Source organism: Canis lupus, chromosome X, assembly GCF_048164855.1.
Source record: "Canis lupus baileyi chromosome X, mCanLup2.hap1, whole genome shotgun sequence".
In the NCBI taxonomy this organism is placed as follows: domain Eukaryota; kingdom Metazoa; phylum Chordata; class Mammalia; order Carnivora; family Canidae; genus Canis; species Canis lupus.
Window position 1 is genome coordinate 61,976,627 of NC_132876.1, and position 18,344 is coordinate 61,994,970.

The 18,344-nt window shown below is 38.6% G+C and overlaps 1 protein-coding gene across 4 annotated transcripts in view; it reads left to right on the plus strand.

Annotated features, from left to right (window-relative positions):
* The window catches only part of HMGN5 (high mobility group nucleosome binding domain 5), a 30,679-nt gene extending 15,176 nt beyond the window's left edge, over positions 1-15,503 (plus strand). For all 4 annotated transcript variants that reach the window (XM_072816919.1, XM_072816916.1, XM_072816917.1 and 1 more), the window contains one exon: positions 14,111-15,503. In XM_072816919.1, coding sequence (XP_072673020.1) covers positions 14,111-14,752 — 642 coding nt within the window. In that variant the 3' untranslated portion in view covers positions 14,753-15,503. The remainder of the gene's footprint in view (positions 1-14,110) is intronic.
* Positions 15,504-18,344: the final 2,841 nt, after the last annotated feature.

Below are 18,344 nucleotides of genomic sequence, written 5' to 3' on the forward strand. Positions count from 1 at the left end.
ATTCAAGTTAGTTAACATATAGTGTATTATTAGTTTCAGAGGTAGAATTTAGTGATTCATCAGTTGCATATAATGCCCAGTGCTCATTCCATCATGTGCCCTCCTTAATATACATCACCCAGTTACCCCATCCCCCTATCCACCACCCCTACAGCAACCCTCAGTTTGTTCCCAATAGTCAAGAATCTATCATCTTTTGCCTCCCTCTCTCTGTTTTTATCTTATTTTATTGCTCCCTCTCTTCCCCTGTGTTCATCAGTTTTGTTTCTTAAACTCCACATATGAGTGAAATCTTATGGTATTTGGCTTTCTCTGACTGATCTATTTCACTTAGCATAGTTCCTTCTAGTTCCATCCACACAGTTGCAAATGGCAAGATTTCATTCTTTTTGATGGCTGAGGAATATTCATATATATATATATATATAATATTCCATTATATACATTCCATTATATATATTGGAATATTCCATTATTTCTCCTTTTTAGTTATAAAAAGCTAGTATACAACCTAACCTTACAACTTTATATATAAATATATATATATTAAATATAATATATTTAATTTAATAATATATTATATATTTTATATATATGAAATCACTTCTTTATATATATAAAATATATAGAAAATCACTTCTTTATTCATTTATCAGTCAGTAGACATCTGGGCTCCTTCCATATTTTAGCTATGGTGGACATTCCTACTATAAACATTGGGGTGAATGTGTGCCTTCACATCACTATTTTTGTATACTTTGGAGAAATGCCTAGTAGTGCAATTGCAAGTTTTCCCAACACTATTTGTTGAGGAGACACTTTAGTTTTTCCATGGGATATTCTTTCCTCCTTTGTTGAAGTTTAGTTAACCATAGAGTTGTGGGTCCATTTCTGTGTTTTCTATTCTGTTCCTTGATCTTTGTGTCTGTTTTTGTGCCAATATCATAATTTCTTGATGACTATAGCTTTGTAATATAACTTGAAGTCCAGAGTTGTGATACATACACCTTTGGTTTTCATTTTCAACATTCCTTTGGCTATTCACGTTCTTTACTTCTTCCATACAAATTTAAGAATTACTTGTTCCAGCTCTGAGAAAAATGCTAGTGTTATTTTGACAGGAATTGCATTAAATGTATAGTATGCTTTTTGTAGTATAGACATTTTAATATTTGGTCTTCCAATCCATGAGCATGGAATAGTTTCCATTTCTTTGTGTCTTCCCTAATTTCTTTCATAAGTATTCTATAGTTTTCAGAGTACAGGTTTTTTACCTCCTTGGTTAGGTTTATTACTAGGTATCTTATGGTTTTGGGTGCAATTGTAAATGGGATTGACTTTTTGATTTCTCTTTTTGCTTTATTTTTGTTGTATAGAAACACAAGTGACTTGTAGGCATTGACTGTACATCTGTGACTCTGCTCAATTTTTGTATCATTTCTAGGATTTTTGGTGGAGTTTTTCAAGTATTCAACATAGAGTATCATGTGGTCTGAAAGAGTGAACATTTGACATCTTTGCTGATTTGGATGCCTTTTATTTCTTTTTGTTGTCTGATTGCTGAGGTTAGGATTTCTTGCAATATGTTTATCAGTAATGGTGAGGATGGACATCAATTTTGTGATTCTTACCTTAGGGGAAAAGCTCTCAGTTTTTCACCAATGAGGATGATTTTAGCTATGGGTCTTTTGTATATATCTTTATAATGTTGATGTATATTCCCTCTATTTTTACTTTGTTGAGGGTTATATTTTTTTTAATCAAGAAATTATGTTGTATTTTGTCAAATGCTTTTCCAGCATCTTTAGAATCATATGATTTTTATACTTTCTTTTATTAATGTGGTGTATTATGTTGATTAATTTGCAGATATTGAACCATCCCTGCAGGCCAGGAATATATCCCAATTGGTTGTGGTGAATAATTATTTTTTGTACTGTTGAATCGAATTACCTAGTATCTTGTTGAGAATTTTTCATCTATGTTCATCAGGGATATCGGTCTGTAATTCTTCTTTTTGGTGGAGCCTTCATCTGGTTTTGGGATCAATGTAATGCTGGCCTTATGGAATAAGTTAGGAAATATTACTTCCATTTTAATTTTTTTGAAAAGTTTTACAAGAATAGGCATTGATTCTTCTTTAAATGTTTGACAGAATTCCACTGGGAAACCATTCATCTCTAGACTTTATTGGAAGATTTTTGGATACTGATTCAATTTCTTTGCTGGTTATGGGTCTGTTCAGATTTTTCTATTTCTTCTTCATTCACTTTGGTAGTTTCTGTGTTTCTAGGAAGTTATTCATTTCTTTCATATTGTCTGACTTGTTGGCATATAATTGCTTATAATATTCTCTTATAATTGTATTTTTGTGGTATTGATTGTGATCTCTTTTATTTCAATCATGATTTTATTTGGCTCCATTTTCTTCTTTTTGATACATCTAGTTGGGGTTTATCAATTGTTAATTCTTTCTAAGAACCAGCTCCTAGTTTTGTTGATCCATTCTACTCTTGTTGTTTTTTTAATTTCTGTATCACTGATTTCTGTTCTGATCTTTATTATTTTCCTTCTCCTGCTGGATCTAGGCTTCATTTGCTGTTCTTTTTCCAAATACTTTAGGTGTAAGGTTAGGTTGTATACTTGTGACTTTTCTTACTACTTGAGGAAGCAGTGAATTTCTATATACTTCCTTTTTAGGACTGCCTTGGCTGCATCATGAAAGTTTTGAACTGTTGTGTTTTTCTTTTTATTTAATTCTATGTATTTTTAAATTCTTTTTAATTCCTTGGTTGACATATTTATTTTTATTTGGATGTTCTTTAACCTCCATGTATCTGTGGTCCTTCCAAGTTTCTTTTATTAGTTTCAGGGTAGAATTTAGTGATTAATCGGTTGCATATAATACCCAGTGCTCATTACATCAAGTTCCCTCCTTAATGCCCATCATCCAGTTGTCCCTTCCTTGGAATCCACCAAATTTTTTCTTGTGGTTGACCCTGAGTTTCATACATTGTGATATGAAAATATGCATGGTATGATCTCAAACTTTTCGTACTGTTTGAGTCTTGATTTGTGACACAGTATGTGGTCTATTCTGGAGAATGTCCCATGTGCTCTCAAAAAGGAATTGAATTCTGCTGCTCTAGGATGAAACACTCTGAATATATTGGTTAAGTCCATCTGATCCAGTATGTCATTTAAAACCCTTGTTTCCCTGTTGGTCTTCTGCTTAGATGATCAGTCCATTGGTTTGAGTGGGGTGTTAAAGTCTCCTACTATTATTGTGTTATTAGCCATGAGTTTCTTTAAGTTTGTTATTATTTTTTTAATATATTCGGCTGCTCCCATGTTAAGGCATAAATATTTACAATTGTCCAATCTTCTTGTTGGGTAGGCTCCTTTTTAGGATATAGTGTCCTGATCTCTTCTTACAGTCTTTGGTTTAAAATCTCATTTGTTTAATATAAGTATGGCTACCCTAGTTTTCTTTTAATAACCATTATGATCAGTGGTTCTCCACCTGCTCACTTTCAATTTGGAGGAGTCTTATAGTTTATAATAAGTTTCTTGTAAGCAGTGTCAATGGGTCTTGTTTTTTAATCCACCTGATACCCTATGCCTTTTGATTGGAGAATTTAGTCCATTTATATTCAGAGTAATTATTGAAAGATATGAATTTAATGCCATTTTATTACTTGTAAAGTAGATGCTTCTATAGATTGTCTCTGTTCCTTTCTAGTATTTGTTCCTTTTGGTCTCTTTCTGCTGAAAAGGTGCCATGTAATATTTCTTGCAGGGCTACTTTAGTGTTCATGAATTCCTTTAGTTTTTATTTGTTTTGGAAAATCATTACCTCTCCTTCTATTCTGAATGATAGCTTTGCTTGATAGAGTATTCTTGGTTGCATATTTTTCCCATTTAGCATGTTGAATATATCATGCCAGTATTTGTGGCCTGTCAGGTCTCTGTGGACAGGTCTGCTGCTAGCCCTATGTCTACCCTTGTAGTTAAAGACTTCTCATCTTGAGCTTCATTCAGAATTTTCTCTTTATCTTTGTATTTTTCAAGCTACACTATGATATATCATGGAGTTGACCTGTTTTTGTTAATTTTGAGGGAAGCTCTCTGCCTCTTGAACATGAATGCCTGTTTCCTTCTGCAGATGAGGGTTGTTCTTAGCTATAATTTGTTCAAATAAACTTTCTGCTCCTTTTTCCCCATTCTTCTTCTTCTGGGATTCCCGTAATATGGATATTTTTCCTTTGTGGTATCACTGATTTTCCTGTCTACCTTAGTGATCTAACAGTTTTCTTTCCCTCTTATTTTTAGCTTCCTTATTTTCCATGATTTTATCTTCTATATCACTGAATCACTCTTCTGCCTCATTCATCCCTCTTTTTATGGCCTCCGCTTGGAGGCGTAAAATTTAATGCATGCTGGTTATAGCATTTTTAATTTCAACCTGACTAGATTTCAGTCCTTTTATCTCTATGATAAGGGAATCTCTCGTGTCTTCTATGCTTTTTTCAAGCCCAGCTATTATAATTGTTTTAAATTCTACTTCAGACATCTTACTTATATCTATCTGTATTGAAATCTTATTTATATCTGTAATTACTAGCTATGAGTATTTTCTCTTATTCTTTTTGGTGGGGGGTCAGTGAATTTCTCCATCTCATCATTTTGACCAGAAAGGGAAAGAGAGAAAAATAAAAAAACGACTACAATAACAACAACAAGCACACACACACACACACACACACTCACACACACACACAAAAACGAGATCCTGGGTGTATTTTGGTCTGCTTGTTAATTCAACCAGATCCCAAGATGAAAGAAAGAAAGAAAGAAAGAAAGAAAGAAAGAAAGAAAGAAAGAAATATACATATATGTATAAAATAAAATAAGTTTCAATGAAAAGAAACACAAAATAAAAAATGAATATAACATATATTTAAAAATAATTTTTTAAAAAGAATTGAAAAAATAAGAAAATAAATGAAAAAATAAAAATAAATGTACAAAGAAGGCTAGATATTATTTTCTCCTAGAGCTGATGCTTTGCATTACTCTATGATCAGTAAACTTGGTGTGAGCAAATTGTTTGTGCTGGTCTTCTGGGTGAGGGATCTGTTGAACTGATTCTCCTATGGACTTGCCCTAGTGGATATGTGCCTCCAGTGGTCACTTTTCTACTTTTATACTTGAGTATTTACTCTCAGACCTCTGATTTCTCAGGAGTTCAGAATGACTTGATATCCTTATTCAAGAGATGAGACAAAATTAGGGTCCCCCTATTTTTCTGGCATCTTAACTCCTCCCTGTCTTGCTGCTTTTAGATTTTGTTTTTCTTTATCATCTTCTTTTGAAAACTTTACAAAATGTCTTGGTGTTGGCTTCCTTTTTTTAAATCTTGATAGGCATTCTCTGTGCATGATGGATTTGTATGTCTGTTTCTGTCCCCAGATTAGACAAGTTTTTAGCTATAATTTCTTCAAATAAAACTCCTGCCCCCTTTTCTCTCTCTTGTTCTTCTGGGATTTGTATGAATGAATGTTATTTTGTTTAATGGAGTCACTGTGTTACCTAAGTCTACTCTCATGTTCCAAAATTTTTCTTTCTCTCTTTTGTTCAGCTTCATTATTTTCTACAATTCTATTTTCTGTATCATTTATCTGTTCATCTACTTCATCTATCCTTGTGGTCAATAATCCAGTTAGTTTCAAATCTCAGTTATTGCATTTTTCATCTCAGCCTGAATATTTTTTAGCTCCTTTATCTCTGTGGTAATGGTCTCCCTGACATCTTCCATGTTTTTTTCAAGCCCAGCTAGCATCCTTATGACTTTTGCTTTAAATCCTGAATCAGGGATATTACTTATATTTGATTCTGTTAGATCCCTGGTTGTGACCTTTTCTTGTTTCTTCTTTTGGAATGAATTGCTCTGTTTTGGTATTTTGTCTAGGTCTCTATCTTCTTCTCTGTGTTAGGAAAGCCTGTTAGGTTTCCTTCTTCTGACAGTAACGTCTTTATGAAGAAGTTGTATAGTATCCAGGGCCTGGCACTTCCAGAATTTCTCTTGTGTGTGCTACGTGCACTCTACTGCTATTGTTTTGGCAGCTCTATCCCCAGGTCAGTAGTCTCTTCTTGTTTGCAGTGGGCAGTGTTTGGACCTTGGCCACAGTGTGGTGAGTTTTACCTGGATATGCTCTGGTTTGTTTGTTAAGATAATTGATACTAATTCCATTAGACATGAAGCTTTGTAGAAGTCTCTGATCAGTAGACATGGTTCATAAAGGGGTTTGTGCTGGTCTTCTGGGGAAGGGGCCTGCTGTGATGATCCTTAGGCATATTCCCCTGAGGAAAATAGTACTAGCAGATTGCAGGGTGCCGCACCTGGTGTAAGTAGGTTAGGCATCGAGGGTTGGGGTTGTGCTATTTACTAAGATTCGTTTATGCTGAGGGACAGAAGACGGAAATGGTTCCATTTTGCTCCTCTGTCCTTGGGTACATCTAAAACTCCAGTCTTTTATCCCCACTAGTTGCAAAAAATCACAAAAATCAGCCCTCCTCATTTTCCCAGCCAATGGCTTTGGGGAAGTCTTCTCCTTCTGTGTCTCCCTGTGCACACCACTCTCTCTTACCTTTCTCTATATCCATGGCTCCCATCCCTCCATAGCACCTCCCATCCCTATATTTCTTCCCCAAACAATGTGTCCACACATCCTGACTTTCTTTTTTTTATTTTATTTTATTTTATTTTATTTATTTTATTTTATTTATTATTTTTTTATTGGTGTTCAATTTACCAACATACAGAATAACCCCCAGTGCCCATCACCCAATCACTCCCACCCCCCGCCCTCCTCCCCTTCTACCACCACTAGTTTGTTTCCCAGAGTTAGCAGTCTTTACGTTCTGTCTCCCTTTCTGATATTTCCCACACATTTCTTCTCCCTTCCCTTATATTCCCTTTCACTATTATTTATATTCCCCACATGAATGAGAACATATAATGTTTGTCCTTCTCCGACTGACTTACTTCACTCAGCATAATACCCTCCAGTTCCATCCATGTTGAAGAAATTGATGGGTATTTGTCATTTCTAATAGCTGAGTAATATTCCATTGTATACATAAACCACATCTACTTTATCCACTCATCTTTCGATGGGCACCGAGACTCCTTCCACACTTGGGCTATTGTGGCCATTGCTGCTATAAACATCGGGGTGCAGAACTCCCGGAGTTTCATTGCATCTTTATCTTTGGGGTAAATCCCCAACAGTGCAATTGCTGGGTCGTAGGGCAGGTCTATTTTTAACTCTTTGAGGAACCTCCACACAGTTTTCCAGAGTGGCTGCACCAGGTCACATTCCCACCAACAGTGTAACAGGGTTCCCTTATCTCCGCATCCTCTCCAACATTTGTTGTTTCCTGCCTTGTTAATTTGCCCCATTCTCACTGGTGTGAGGTGGTATCTCATTGTGGTTTGGATTTGTATTTCCCTGACGGCAAATGATGCAGAGCATTTTCTCATGTGCATGTTGGCCATGTCTATGTCTTCCTCTGTGAGATTTCTGTTCATGTCTTTTGCCCATTTCATGATTGGATTGTTTGTTTCTTTGGTGTTGAGTTTAAGAAGTTCTTTATAGATCTTGGAAACTAGCCCTTTATCTGATATGTCATTTGCAAATATCTTCTCCCATTCTGTAAGTTGTCTTTCAGTTTTGTTGACTGTATCCTTTGCTGTGCAAAAGTTCTTATCTTGATGAAGTCCCAATAGTTCATTTTTGCTTTTGTTTCTTTTGCCTTTGTGGATGTATCTTGCAAGAAGTTAATGTGGCCGAGTTCAAAAAGGGTGTTGCCTGTGTTCTTCTCTAGGATTTTGATGGAATCTTGTCTCACATTTAGATCTTTCATGCATTTTGAGTTTATCTTTGTGTATGGTGAAAGAGAGTGGTCTAGTTTCATTTTCCTGCATGTGGATGTCCAATTTTCCCAGCACCATTTATTGAAGAGACTGTCTTTCTTCCAATGGATAGTCTTTCCTCTTTTATCGAATATTAGTTGATCATAAAGTTCAGGGTCCACTTCTGGGTTCTCTATTCTGTTCCATTCATCTATGTGTCTGTTTTTGTGCCAGAACCACACTGTCTTGATGACCACAGCTTTGTAGTACAACCTGAAATCTGGCATTGTGATGCCCCCAGATATGGTTTTCTTTTTTAAAATTCCCCTGGCTATTCGGGGTCTTTTCTGATTCCACACAAATCTTAAAATAATTTGTTCTAACTCTCTGAAGAAAGTCCATTGTATTTTGATAGGGATTGCATTAAACGTGTATATTGCCCTGGGTAACATTGACATTTTCACAATATTAATTCTGCCAATCCATGAGCATGGAATATTTTTCCATCTCTTTGTGTCTTCCTCTATTTCTTTCAGAAGTGTTTAATACTTTTCAGGGTATAGATCCTTTACATCTTTGGTTAGGTTTATTCCTAGGTATCTTATGCTTTTGGGTGCAATTGTAAGGGATTGACTCCTTAATTTCTCTTTCTTCAGTCTCATTGTTAGTGTATAGAAATGCCACTGATTTCTGGGCATTGATTTTGTATCGTGCCATGCTGCCGAATTGCTGTATGAGTTCTAGCAATCTTAGAGTGGTGGCTTTTGGGTTTTCTAAGTAGAGTATCATGTCATCGGCGAAGAGGGGAGAGTTTGACTTCTTCTTTGCCAATTTGAATGCCTTTAATGTCTTTTTGTTGTCTGATTGCTGAGGCTAGGACTTCCAGTACTATGTTGAATAGCAGTGGTGAGAGTGGACATCCCTGTCTTGTTCCTGATCTTAGGAGAAAGGCTCCCAGTGCTTCCCCATTGAGAATGATATTTGCTGTGTGCATTTCGTAGATGGCTTTTAAGATGTTGAGGAATGTTCCCTCTATCCCTACACTCTGAAGAGTTTTGATCAGGAATGGATGCTGTATTTTGTCAAATGCTTTCTCTGCATCTAATGAGAGGATCATATTGTTCGTGGTTTTTCTCTTGCTGATATGATGAATCACATTGATTGTTTTACGGGTGTTGAACCAGCCTTGTGTCCCGGGGATAAATCTTACTTGGTCATGGTGAATAATTTTCTTGATGTACTATTGGATCCTATTGGCCAGTATCTTGTTGAGAATTTTTGCATCCATGTTCATCAAGGATATTGGTCTGTAATTCTCCTTTTTGGTGGGGTCTTTGTCTGGTTTTGGAATTAAGGTGATGCTGGCCTCATAGAACGAATTTGGAAGTACTCCATCTCTTTCTATCTTTCCAAACAGCTTTAGGAGAATAGGTATGGTTTCTTCTTTAAACGTTTGATAAAATTCCCCTGGGAAGCAATCTGACCCTGGACTCTTGTGTCTTGGGAGGTTTTTGATGACTGCTTCAATTTCCTCCCTGGTTATTGGCCTGTTCAGGTTTTCTCTTTCTTCCTGTTCCAGTTTTGGCAGTTTGTGGTTTTCCAGGAATGCGTCCATTTCTTCTAGATTGCCTAATTTATTGGCATATAGCTGTTCATAATATGTTTTTAAAATCGTTTGTATTTCCTTGGTGTTGGTAGTGATCTGTCCTTTCTCATTCATGATTTTATTAATTTGAGTCTTCTCTCTCTTCTTTTTAATAAGGCTGGCTAATGGTTTATCTATCTTATTAATTCTTTCAAAGAACCAACTCCTGGTTCTGTTGATCTGTTCCACAGTTCTTCTGGTCTCGATTTCGTTGAGTTCTGCTCGAATCTTTATTAACTCTCTGCTACTCCTGGGTGTAGGATCTATTTGCTGTTTTTTCTCTAGCTCCTTTATGTGTAAGGTTAGCTTTTGTATTTGAGTTCTTTCCAGTTTTTGGATGGATGCCTGTATTGCGATGTATTTCCCCCTTAGGACTACTTTTGCTGCATCCCAAAGATTTTGACTGGTTGTATCTTCATTCTCATTAGTTTCCATGAATCTTTTTAATTCTTCCTTAATTTCCTGGTTGACCCTTTTATCTTTTAGCAGGATGGTCCTTAACCTCCACGTGTTTGAGATCCTTCCAAACTTCTTGTTGTGACTTAGTTCTCATTTCAAGGCATATGGTCTGAGAATATGCAGGGGATGATCCCAATCTTTTGGTACCAGTTCAGGCCCGATTTTTGACCCAGTATGTGGTCTATTCTGGAGAAAGTTCCATGTGCACTTGAGAAGAATGTGTATTCAGTTGAGTTTGGATGTAAAGTTCTGTAGATATCTGTGAAATCCATCTGGTCCAGTGTATCATTTAAAGCTCTCATTTCTTTGGAGATGTTGTGCTTAGAAGACCTATCGAGTATAGAAAGAGCTAGATTGAAGTCACCAAGTATAATTGTATTATTATCTAAGTATTACTTCACTTTGGTTAATAATTGATTGATATATTTGGCAGCTCCCACATTCGGGGCATATATATTGAGGATTGTTTTTTGTTTTGTTTTGTTTTTTTTTTTTGTTTTTTTTTTTACACTTTTTAATTTTTATTTATTTATGATAGTCATACAGAGAGAGAGAGAGAGAGGCAGAGACACAGGCAGAGGGAGAAGCAGGCTCCATGCACCGGGAGCCCGATGTGGGATTCGATCCCGGGTCTCCAGGATCGCGCCCTGGGCCAAAGGCAGGCGCTAAACCGCTGCGCCACCCAGGGATCCCTATATTGAGGATTGTTAAGTCCTCTTGTTGGATATATCCTTTAAGTATGATATAGTGTCCCTCTTCATCTCTCACTACAGTCTTCGGGGTAAATTTTAGTTTTTCTGATATAAGGATGGCTACCCCTGCTTTCTTTTGAGGACCATTCGAATGGTAAATGGTTCTCCAACCTTTTATTTTCAGACTGTAGGTGTCCTTCTGTCTAAAATGAGTCTCTTGTAGACAGCAAATAGATGGGTCCTGCTTTTTTATCCATTCTGAAACCCTGCACCTTTTGATGGGGTCATTAAGCCCGTTCACATTCAGAGTTACTATTGAGAGATATGAGTTTAGTGTCATCATGATATCTATTCAGTCCTTGTTTTTGTGGATTGTTCCACTGAACTTCTTCTTAAAGGGGAATTTTTAGAGTCCCCCTTAAAATTTCTTGCAGAACTGGTTTGGAGGTCACATATTCTTTCAGTTCCTGCCTGTCTTGGAAGCTCTTTATCTCTCCTTCCATTTTGAATGAGAGCCTTGCTGGATAAAGTATTCTTGGTTGCATGTTGTTCTCATTTAGGACCCTGAATAAATCCTGCCAACCCTTTCTGGCCTGCCAGGTCTCTGTGGAGAGGTCTGCTGTCACCCTAATACTCCTCCCCATAAAAGTCAGGGATTTCTTGTCTCTTGCTGCTTTAAGGATCTTCTCTTTATCTTTGGAATTTGCAAGCTTCACTATTAAATGTCGAGGTGTTGAATGGTTTTTATTGATTTTAGGGGGGGATCTCTCTCTTTCCTGGATCTGAATGCCTGTTTCCCTTCCCAGATTAGGAAAGTTTTCAGCTAGAATTTGTTCAAATACATATTCTGGCCCTCTGTCCCTTTCAGTGCCCTCGGGAACACCAATTAAACGTAAGTTTTTCTTCCTTAGGCTGTCGTTTATTTCCCTTAATCTATCTTCATGGTCTTTTAATTGTTTGTCTCTTTTCTCCTCAGTCTCTGTCTTTGCTATCAACTTGTCTTCTATGTCACTCACTCGTTCTTCCACCTCGTTAACCCTTGTCGTTAGGACTTCTAGTTTGGATTGCATCTCATTCAATTGATTTTTAATTTCTGCCTGATTAGCTCTAAATTCTGCAGTCATGAAGTCTCTCGAGTCCTTTATGCTTTTTTCTAGAGCCACCAGGAGCTATATCATACTGCTTCTGAATTGGCTTTCTGACATTGAATTGTAATCCAGATTTTGTAACTCTGTGGGAGAGAGGACTTTTTCTGATTCTTTCTTTTGAGGTGAGGTTTTCCTTCTAGTCATTTTGCTCAGTGCAGAGTGGCCAAAAGCAAGTTGTATTGGGAAAAGGAGAAAAAGAGAGGAGAGAAAGAAGGAAAGAAAAGAGAAAGAGGAAAAAAAAGGAAGAAAAAAACAAAAAAGAAGAAGAAAAAGCGAAAGAAAAAAAAAGAAAGGAAAAAAAGGGGGTGAGGGAAGGAAACAAATCAAAAAGCAAAACAAAACAAAACAAAACAACAACAAAAAAAAAAGAAAGAAAAAAAGAACCACGGGCGAGTATCTTCTGATTCTTTGTACTTTAAGTTCCTTGGCTTCCTCTGGAAATTGTCCGTCTAGCTGGTCTTCTGGGGGAGGGGCCTGTTGTGCTGATTTTCAGGTGTTAGCACTTGGGGGAGCTGCTCTGTCCCCTGCTTGGTGCAGGGCTCAGTGGGGGTTTTTTACCCTGTGAGGCCCCAGGAGCAACAGTCCCAGTGGCGGGGCCAGCTCTGGAAACCTGGATTCAGCTCCGGCAGGAACTCCAGAGCTCTCCGTCTGCAGGGCCTGGAGGCTCCGGGGTGGGGCTGCTGATCTGCTCAGCTCGGGGTAGGAGCGTCCTTGCTGTCCTGGGCCCTCCAGGCCTCTGCCTGTCCCAGGGGGAGGCCGGATCCTGGGCTGTGTCCCGGCGCCCTGTGCTCCGGGGCCTGCGCTGTTGGATTCACGCTCCCGGCTCCGCGGAGCCGCCCCCCAAGCCCCTCAGAGCTGCTCCTGGAACTGCGCTGCCCCCTCTGCACAGACCCTCTTCCTCTGCCGGAGCCCCTCCGAGCTGCTCCCGCCCCGCAGCCCCCTCCGCGGAGCCGCCCCCGAGCCCCTCTGAGCTGCTCCGGGTCCCGCTGTGCGCGCTGCAGCCCTTAGGGAGCTCGGCGCACTCTCCTGGGCGTGCAGTTGCTCTGTTACTGTCCCAGGGAACCCGAGGGCATCCCCGCCCTCCTGGGGTCCTGCTCCAACTCCCTGCGAGCCCCTTTCCACCCGGGAAGGTTAGTGCAGCTCCTGCTTCTCTGTGACGGGGCTCTCCTGTCCTGGGGACACTCCCCCGGCCTCAGCCCAGCTCCTCGTGGGGCCTCTCCCCCTTGGATGCCTTTTGTTTCTTTATTTCTTTTTTCCCGTCTTCTTACCTTGATAGAAGCGCGAACTCTTCTCACTGTAGCATTCTAGGTGTTCTCTCTTTAATTCTCAGGCCGAATTCATAGATTTTCAGGATAATTTGAAGCTTTTCTAGGTAATTTGGTGGAGACAGGTGATTTGGAGACCCTACTCTTCCGCCATCTTGCCCCTACTCCTCACATCTGACTTTCTTTTTTATTTTTTAATTTTTATTTATTTATGATAGTCACACAGAGAGAGAGAGAGACAGAGAGGCAGAGACACAGGTAGAGGGAGAAGCAGGCTCCATGCACCGGGAGCCCGATGTGGGATTCGATCCCGGGTCTCCAGGATCGCGCCCTGGGCCAAAGGCAGGCGCCAAACCGCTGTGCCACCCAGGGTTCCCCACATCTCACTTTCTTGATTTGGACTCTTCTCTGCTTCTATTTGTGCAATTTATTTTATAACTCCTCATGCAGATTTCTTGGGTGTTCAGAATTATTTGTTAGTTTTCTAGGTTGAGGGACAAGGAAAATCTAAGATCTTCCTTGTACACTGCCATCTTACCTCTCCCCCTACAGTCTACTTGATAAAATGCTTTTCAAGTAATTGTTTTCAAAGAAAACCTAAATCTCACTATTATAGAAATGAAATATTATTTCCTCAAGGACTGCATTTTGTTTCTCATTGAGAATCGCTGATAAAGAATATGTCACTTTTCTGTTTATTGTTTCCCATATCTGTAATAAAAATTCTGTATATATTTTCCTGAATTTATAATTCCAAATATTTATTTGTACATGTTTCTGTGGAAATATTTTAGTTACTTCTATTTCCTAGAATGTTTTCCCTATGTTATGATATTTAGGAGGTGTTTTTCACAGGAAAATTAATTTCTTGTAAATGAAGTATCATTCTTTTTATAAAATAGGCATAATTGTGTCTAAATACTTAAGAAAACTAGTTCCAAAATTTCAAATATAATCTTTTTTAATTTTCTCTATACATATAGCCACAAACTCCTGAAAAATTACTTGAGGAAATGAAAGAAGAAAAAAATGAAGATGTTGAAGAAGAGGGAATAGAAATGAAGGAAGCAGTGGCAACAGCTTTTTCATCTTCTGAGGGAAAAGATCAGGAAGGATATGTAGAAGACCAAAAAAAGAGAACAGAGAATAGAGAAGATAAGAAAGAGTACAAAGATAAAAAAGGAAAAGGAGATAGAAAAAAGGATGAAGATGGAAAAGGAAAAGGAGATGGAAAAGAAGAAGAGAAAAAAGAGAAAGGAGATGAAAAAATGGTGAAGAGGGAAAGGGGAAAGGAGCAAATAGCAAAGAGGAAGAAGAAAAAGAAAAAAAGAAAGGAGATGAAAAAGAGGGTGAAGATGGAAAAGGGAAAGGAGAAGATGTCAAAGAATTTGAAAATGAAAAAGACACAGGAGAAAAAAAACAGGGAGATGATAGAAAAGAGAATGAAGATGGAAGAGTGGATAAAGATGGAAAAGAGGAGAAACGTGGAAATAAAGAAGAGGTTGGAAATAAGAAAGGTGGAAAAGAGAAAGAGGAAGATGGAGCAGAAGAAAATGGAAATGGAGATGGGAAAGATGGAAGAAATGGAAAGGAAAACAAGAAAGCTGAAGTGGGAAAAGAAGTAGCTGAAAAAGAAGAGGTCAAAAAAGATGAAAAAAGAAGAATCCCAGAGTACTGTTTAAAGCTGCCCTATATAGTTTCATAATTTGGTAATATATGCCTCCATGTTGTAATGTTAATAGAGATGAATATTTTTATCAAATATTTTATAAACACAGCTTTTCTTTAACATCAGTTTAATTTCAGAACACCTTCATACTGATTATTAGTCACAAAGTAGCTAACATGAAACCTTTATACATTTTGTGATCATAATAGTGAAATATACAAAAAATATGTTTTCACTCTGTCAATTTCTTTTTGTGTAATTTATGTTAAATCTTTGAATTTTAACTCCCATATGTGATAATTTCACAAAATAGGGAGATCCCAAAAAGTTTCTTCCAAAATTCTTATAGTTTTCTATGTTGCTTTTATTAAAAAGTTTAACTATTTTCTGTAATTCAAAGAGAATTCTTTTTGAAATAGAACTTTATTACCAGCATGTGAACAAATAAAATAGCAAATTCATTTTTAAAAGATTTATAATTTTTTTTCAGAAGGGCAGTTCTGATTATATGTGTATCCACAAATATTACTGGGTTGATTTTAATAAAAATTCTATTAAAAATAATTGTATTTTATTATATCTCTAAAAATGTAGTTAGTGAAATATTAGAGTGCCTGATTTTTTTTCTGTTGTAATGTTTGCAAAAGCATTTTTAAACTTTTTTACACTGAGATAAAATTAACATAAAATTTACCATTTTAACCATTTTCAATTTAGTAGTTATTTTATGTGTGTGTGCATTTATAATATTGTGCAACTATCACCAGGACACACTTCCAGAACATTTTCACCCAAATGAAACTCAAAGTACCTATTAGCAATCTCTCCATTCCCAACCCCCTCTTCACCTGTTCCTCTTAAACCAATTTGGTTTGTCTCTATAGATTTGCCTATTCTAGACATTTCATATAAATGGAGCCATGCACTATGTGGCCTTTGGCCTCTTTCACTTAGCATAATGTTTTCCCATTCACCCATCTTGTAGCAAGTATCATTACTTCATTTCTTTTTGTGGCTGAATAACATTATATTCTATTGATATACTACATTCCTTCTTGAACATTGAGCTGTTTCCATTTTTTTGTTAATTATAAATAATATTTCTATGAATATCCATGTACAAGTTTGATAGTGTGTACATGTATGTTTTCATTTCTCCTAGGTATCTATCTAGGAGTAGAACCACTGGATTATATAGGAATGTTATGGTTACTTTTTGAGGGACTTTTAAACTGTTTTCCAATGTGGTTTCATCAACACATACCCTCACTAGCAATATATGTGGGTTCTAATTTTTCCACATCCTAGTCAAAACGTCTTACTGTCAATATTTAATTATAACCATATTAGTGGGGTTATTTGTGGGAGATAAAAATCATGGTTATTAGTTGGGGCAATATGGCAGAAGAGTATGATCTCCAAGTCACCTGTCCCCACCAACTTACCTAGATAACTTTCAAATCATCTTGAAAACTTACGAATTCAGTCTGGGATTTAAAGAGAGAACATCTGGAATGCTACAGTGAGAGGAGTTTGCTCTTCTATCAAGGTAGGAAGACGGAAAAAATAAATTAATAAATAAGCATCCAAGGGGGAGGAGCCCAGGGAGGAGCCGGGCTAAGGCCAGGCAGCGACAGCCTCCAGGACAGGAAAGTCAACCCACGGAGAAACAGGAACTTTACCTGGATGGAAAGGTGCTGACAGGGAATTTGGGCAGGATTCCAGGTGGGGCAGTGGAGCCCCCCAGTTTCCCGGGGTCACTAACAGAGGAAGTGCACCCCAGGGGAGAGTGTGCCACACACCGCAGGACGAGCTCCCTAAAGGGCTGGAGCGTGGACTCAGCAGGGCCTCAGGAGAAGCTCAGGGAGCGACTCCAGAGGTGACTCCGGATGGAGGGAACTGCACGACCCCCAGAGCAGCTCAGGTGGCGGCTCAGGCATCAGCTCTGCTCGGAGGGGGCTGCACAGCCCTGAGAGCACTTCAGGCGGTGGCTCTGCACAAAGTGAGCTGAGTGGTCCAGAGGTGCAAGTCCAGCAGCGCAGGCCCTGGAGCACAAGGCGCCAGGGGGACATAGCCCAGGATCCAGCGCTCCCCTTGTGGCAGGTAGAGGCTGTGAGAACACAGGACAGCAAGGAAGCTCCTGCCACCAGGCGGCCCCTAGCTATTCAGATTAGTGAGCCCCTCCCCTGGAGCATCCAGGCCCCTGTGGACTGAGAGAGTGTGGTAGTTACTGCTGGAGCTGACTCCAGGGCTGGAGAGCAGGCGGCTGCCACTATTATTATTCCTCCTGATGTCACCTTGTGCCTGGGACTGACTGAGGCCACCAAGGAGCAGGGGCCTCACAGGATAAACACTTCCAACTGACCCGTGAACCTGGCAGGGGGCAGGACAGCGCTCCCAGGTGCACACACCTGAGAATCAGCACAGCAGGCTCCTCCCACAGAAGACCAGCTGGAAGGAAAGGGGAAGAGCAAGTTCTAACCAAGCAGCACTGGAAAGACCCAGGGGAAGTCGAGGGAAGTACAGTATATAGAATCAGGGAATACCCCTCTTTGTTTTATGTTTTTTGTTTATTTCTTCACCTCCCCCCTTTTTTTTCACCCCTTTTTCCATCCTTTTTCCAGTACAACTTCTTTTTAGCCACTCTGCACTGAGCAAAATGATTAGAAGGAAAAACTCACCACAAAATAAAGAATCAGAAACAGGACTCTCTCCCACAGAATTAGATTTGGATTACAATTCAACGTCAGAAAGCCAATTCAGAAGAACAATTATAAAGCTACTGGTGGCTCTGGAAAAAAGCATAAGGGATTCAAGAGACTTCAGGCCTGCAGAATTTAGAGCTAATCAGGCCGAAATTAAAAATTAATTCAATTAGATGCAATCCAAACTGGACGTCCTAACCATGAGGGTTAATGAGGTAGAAGAATGAGTTAGTGACATAGAAGACAAGTTGATGGCAAGGAAGGAAGCTGGTGAAAAGAGAGAAAAACAAAAGATTGTGAGGAAAGGTTAAGGGAAATAAATGACAACCTCAGAAGGAAAAATCTAAGTTTAATTGGGGTTGCAGAGGGCGCCGAAAGGGACAGAGAACCAGAAAGTGTATTTGAACAAAGCACAGCTGAGAATTTCCCTAACTTGGGGATGGAAACAGGCATTCAGATCCAGGAAATAGAGAGATCCCCCCTAGAATTAATAAAAATCATTCAACACCCCAAAATTTCGTAGTGAAACTTGCAAATTCCAAAGATAAAGGGAAGATGTTTAAAGCACCAAGAGACAAGAAATCCCTAATATTTATGGGGAGAAGTATTAGGGTAACAGCAGACCTCTCCACAGAGACCTGGCAGGCCAGAAAGAGCTGGCAGGATATATTTAGGGTCCTAAATGAGAAGAACATGCAGCCAAGAATACTCTATCCAGCAAGGCTCTCATTCAGAATAGGCAAGATAAAGAGCTTCCAAGATAGGCAGAAACTGAAAGAATATGTGACCACCAAACCAGCTCTGCAAGAAATTTTAAGGGGGACTCTGTAAAAGAAAGAGGAA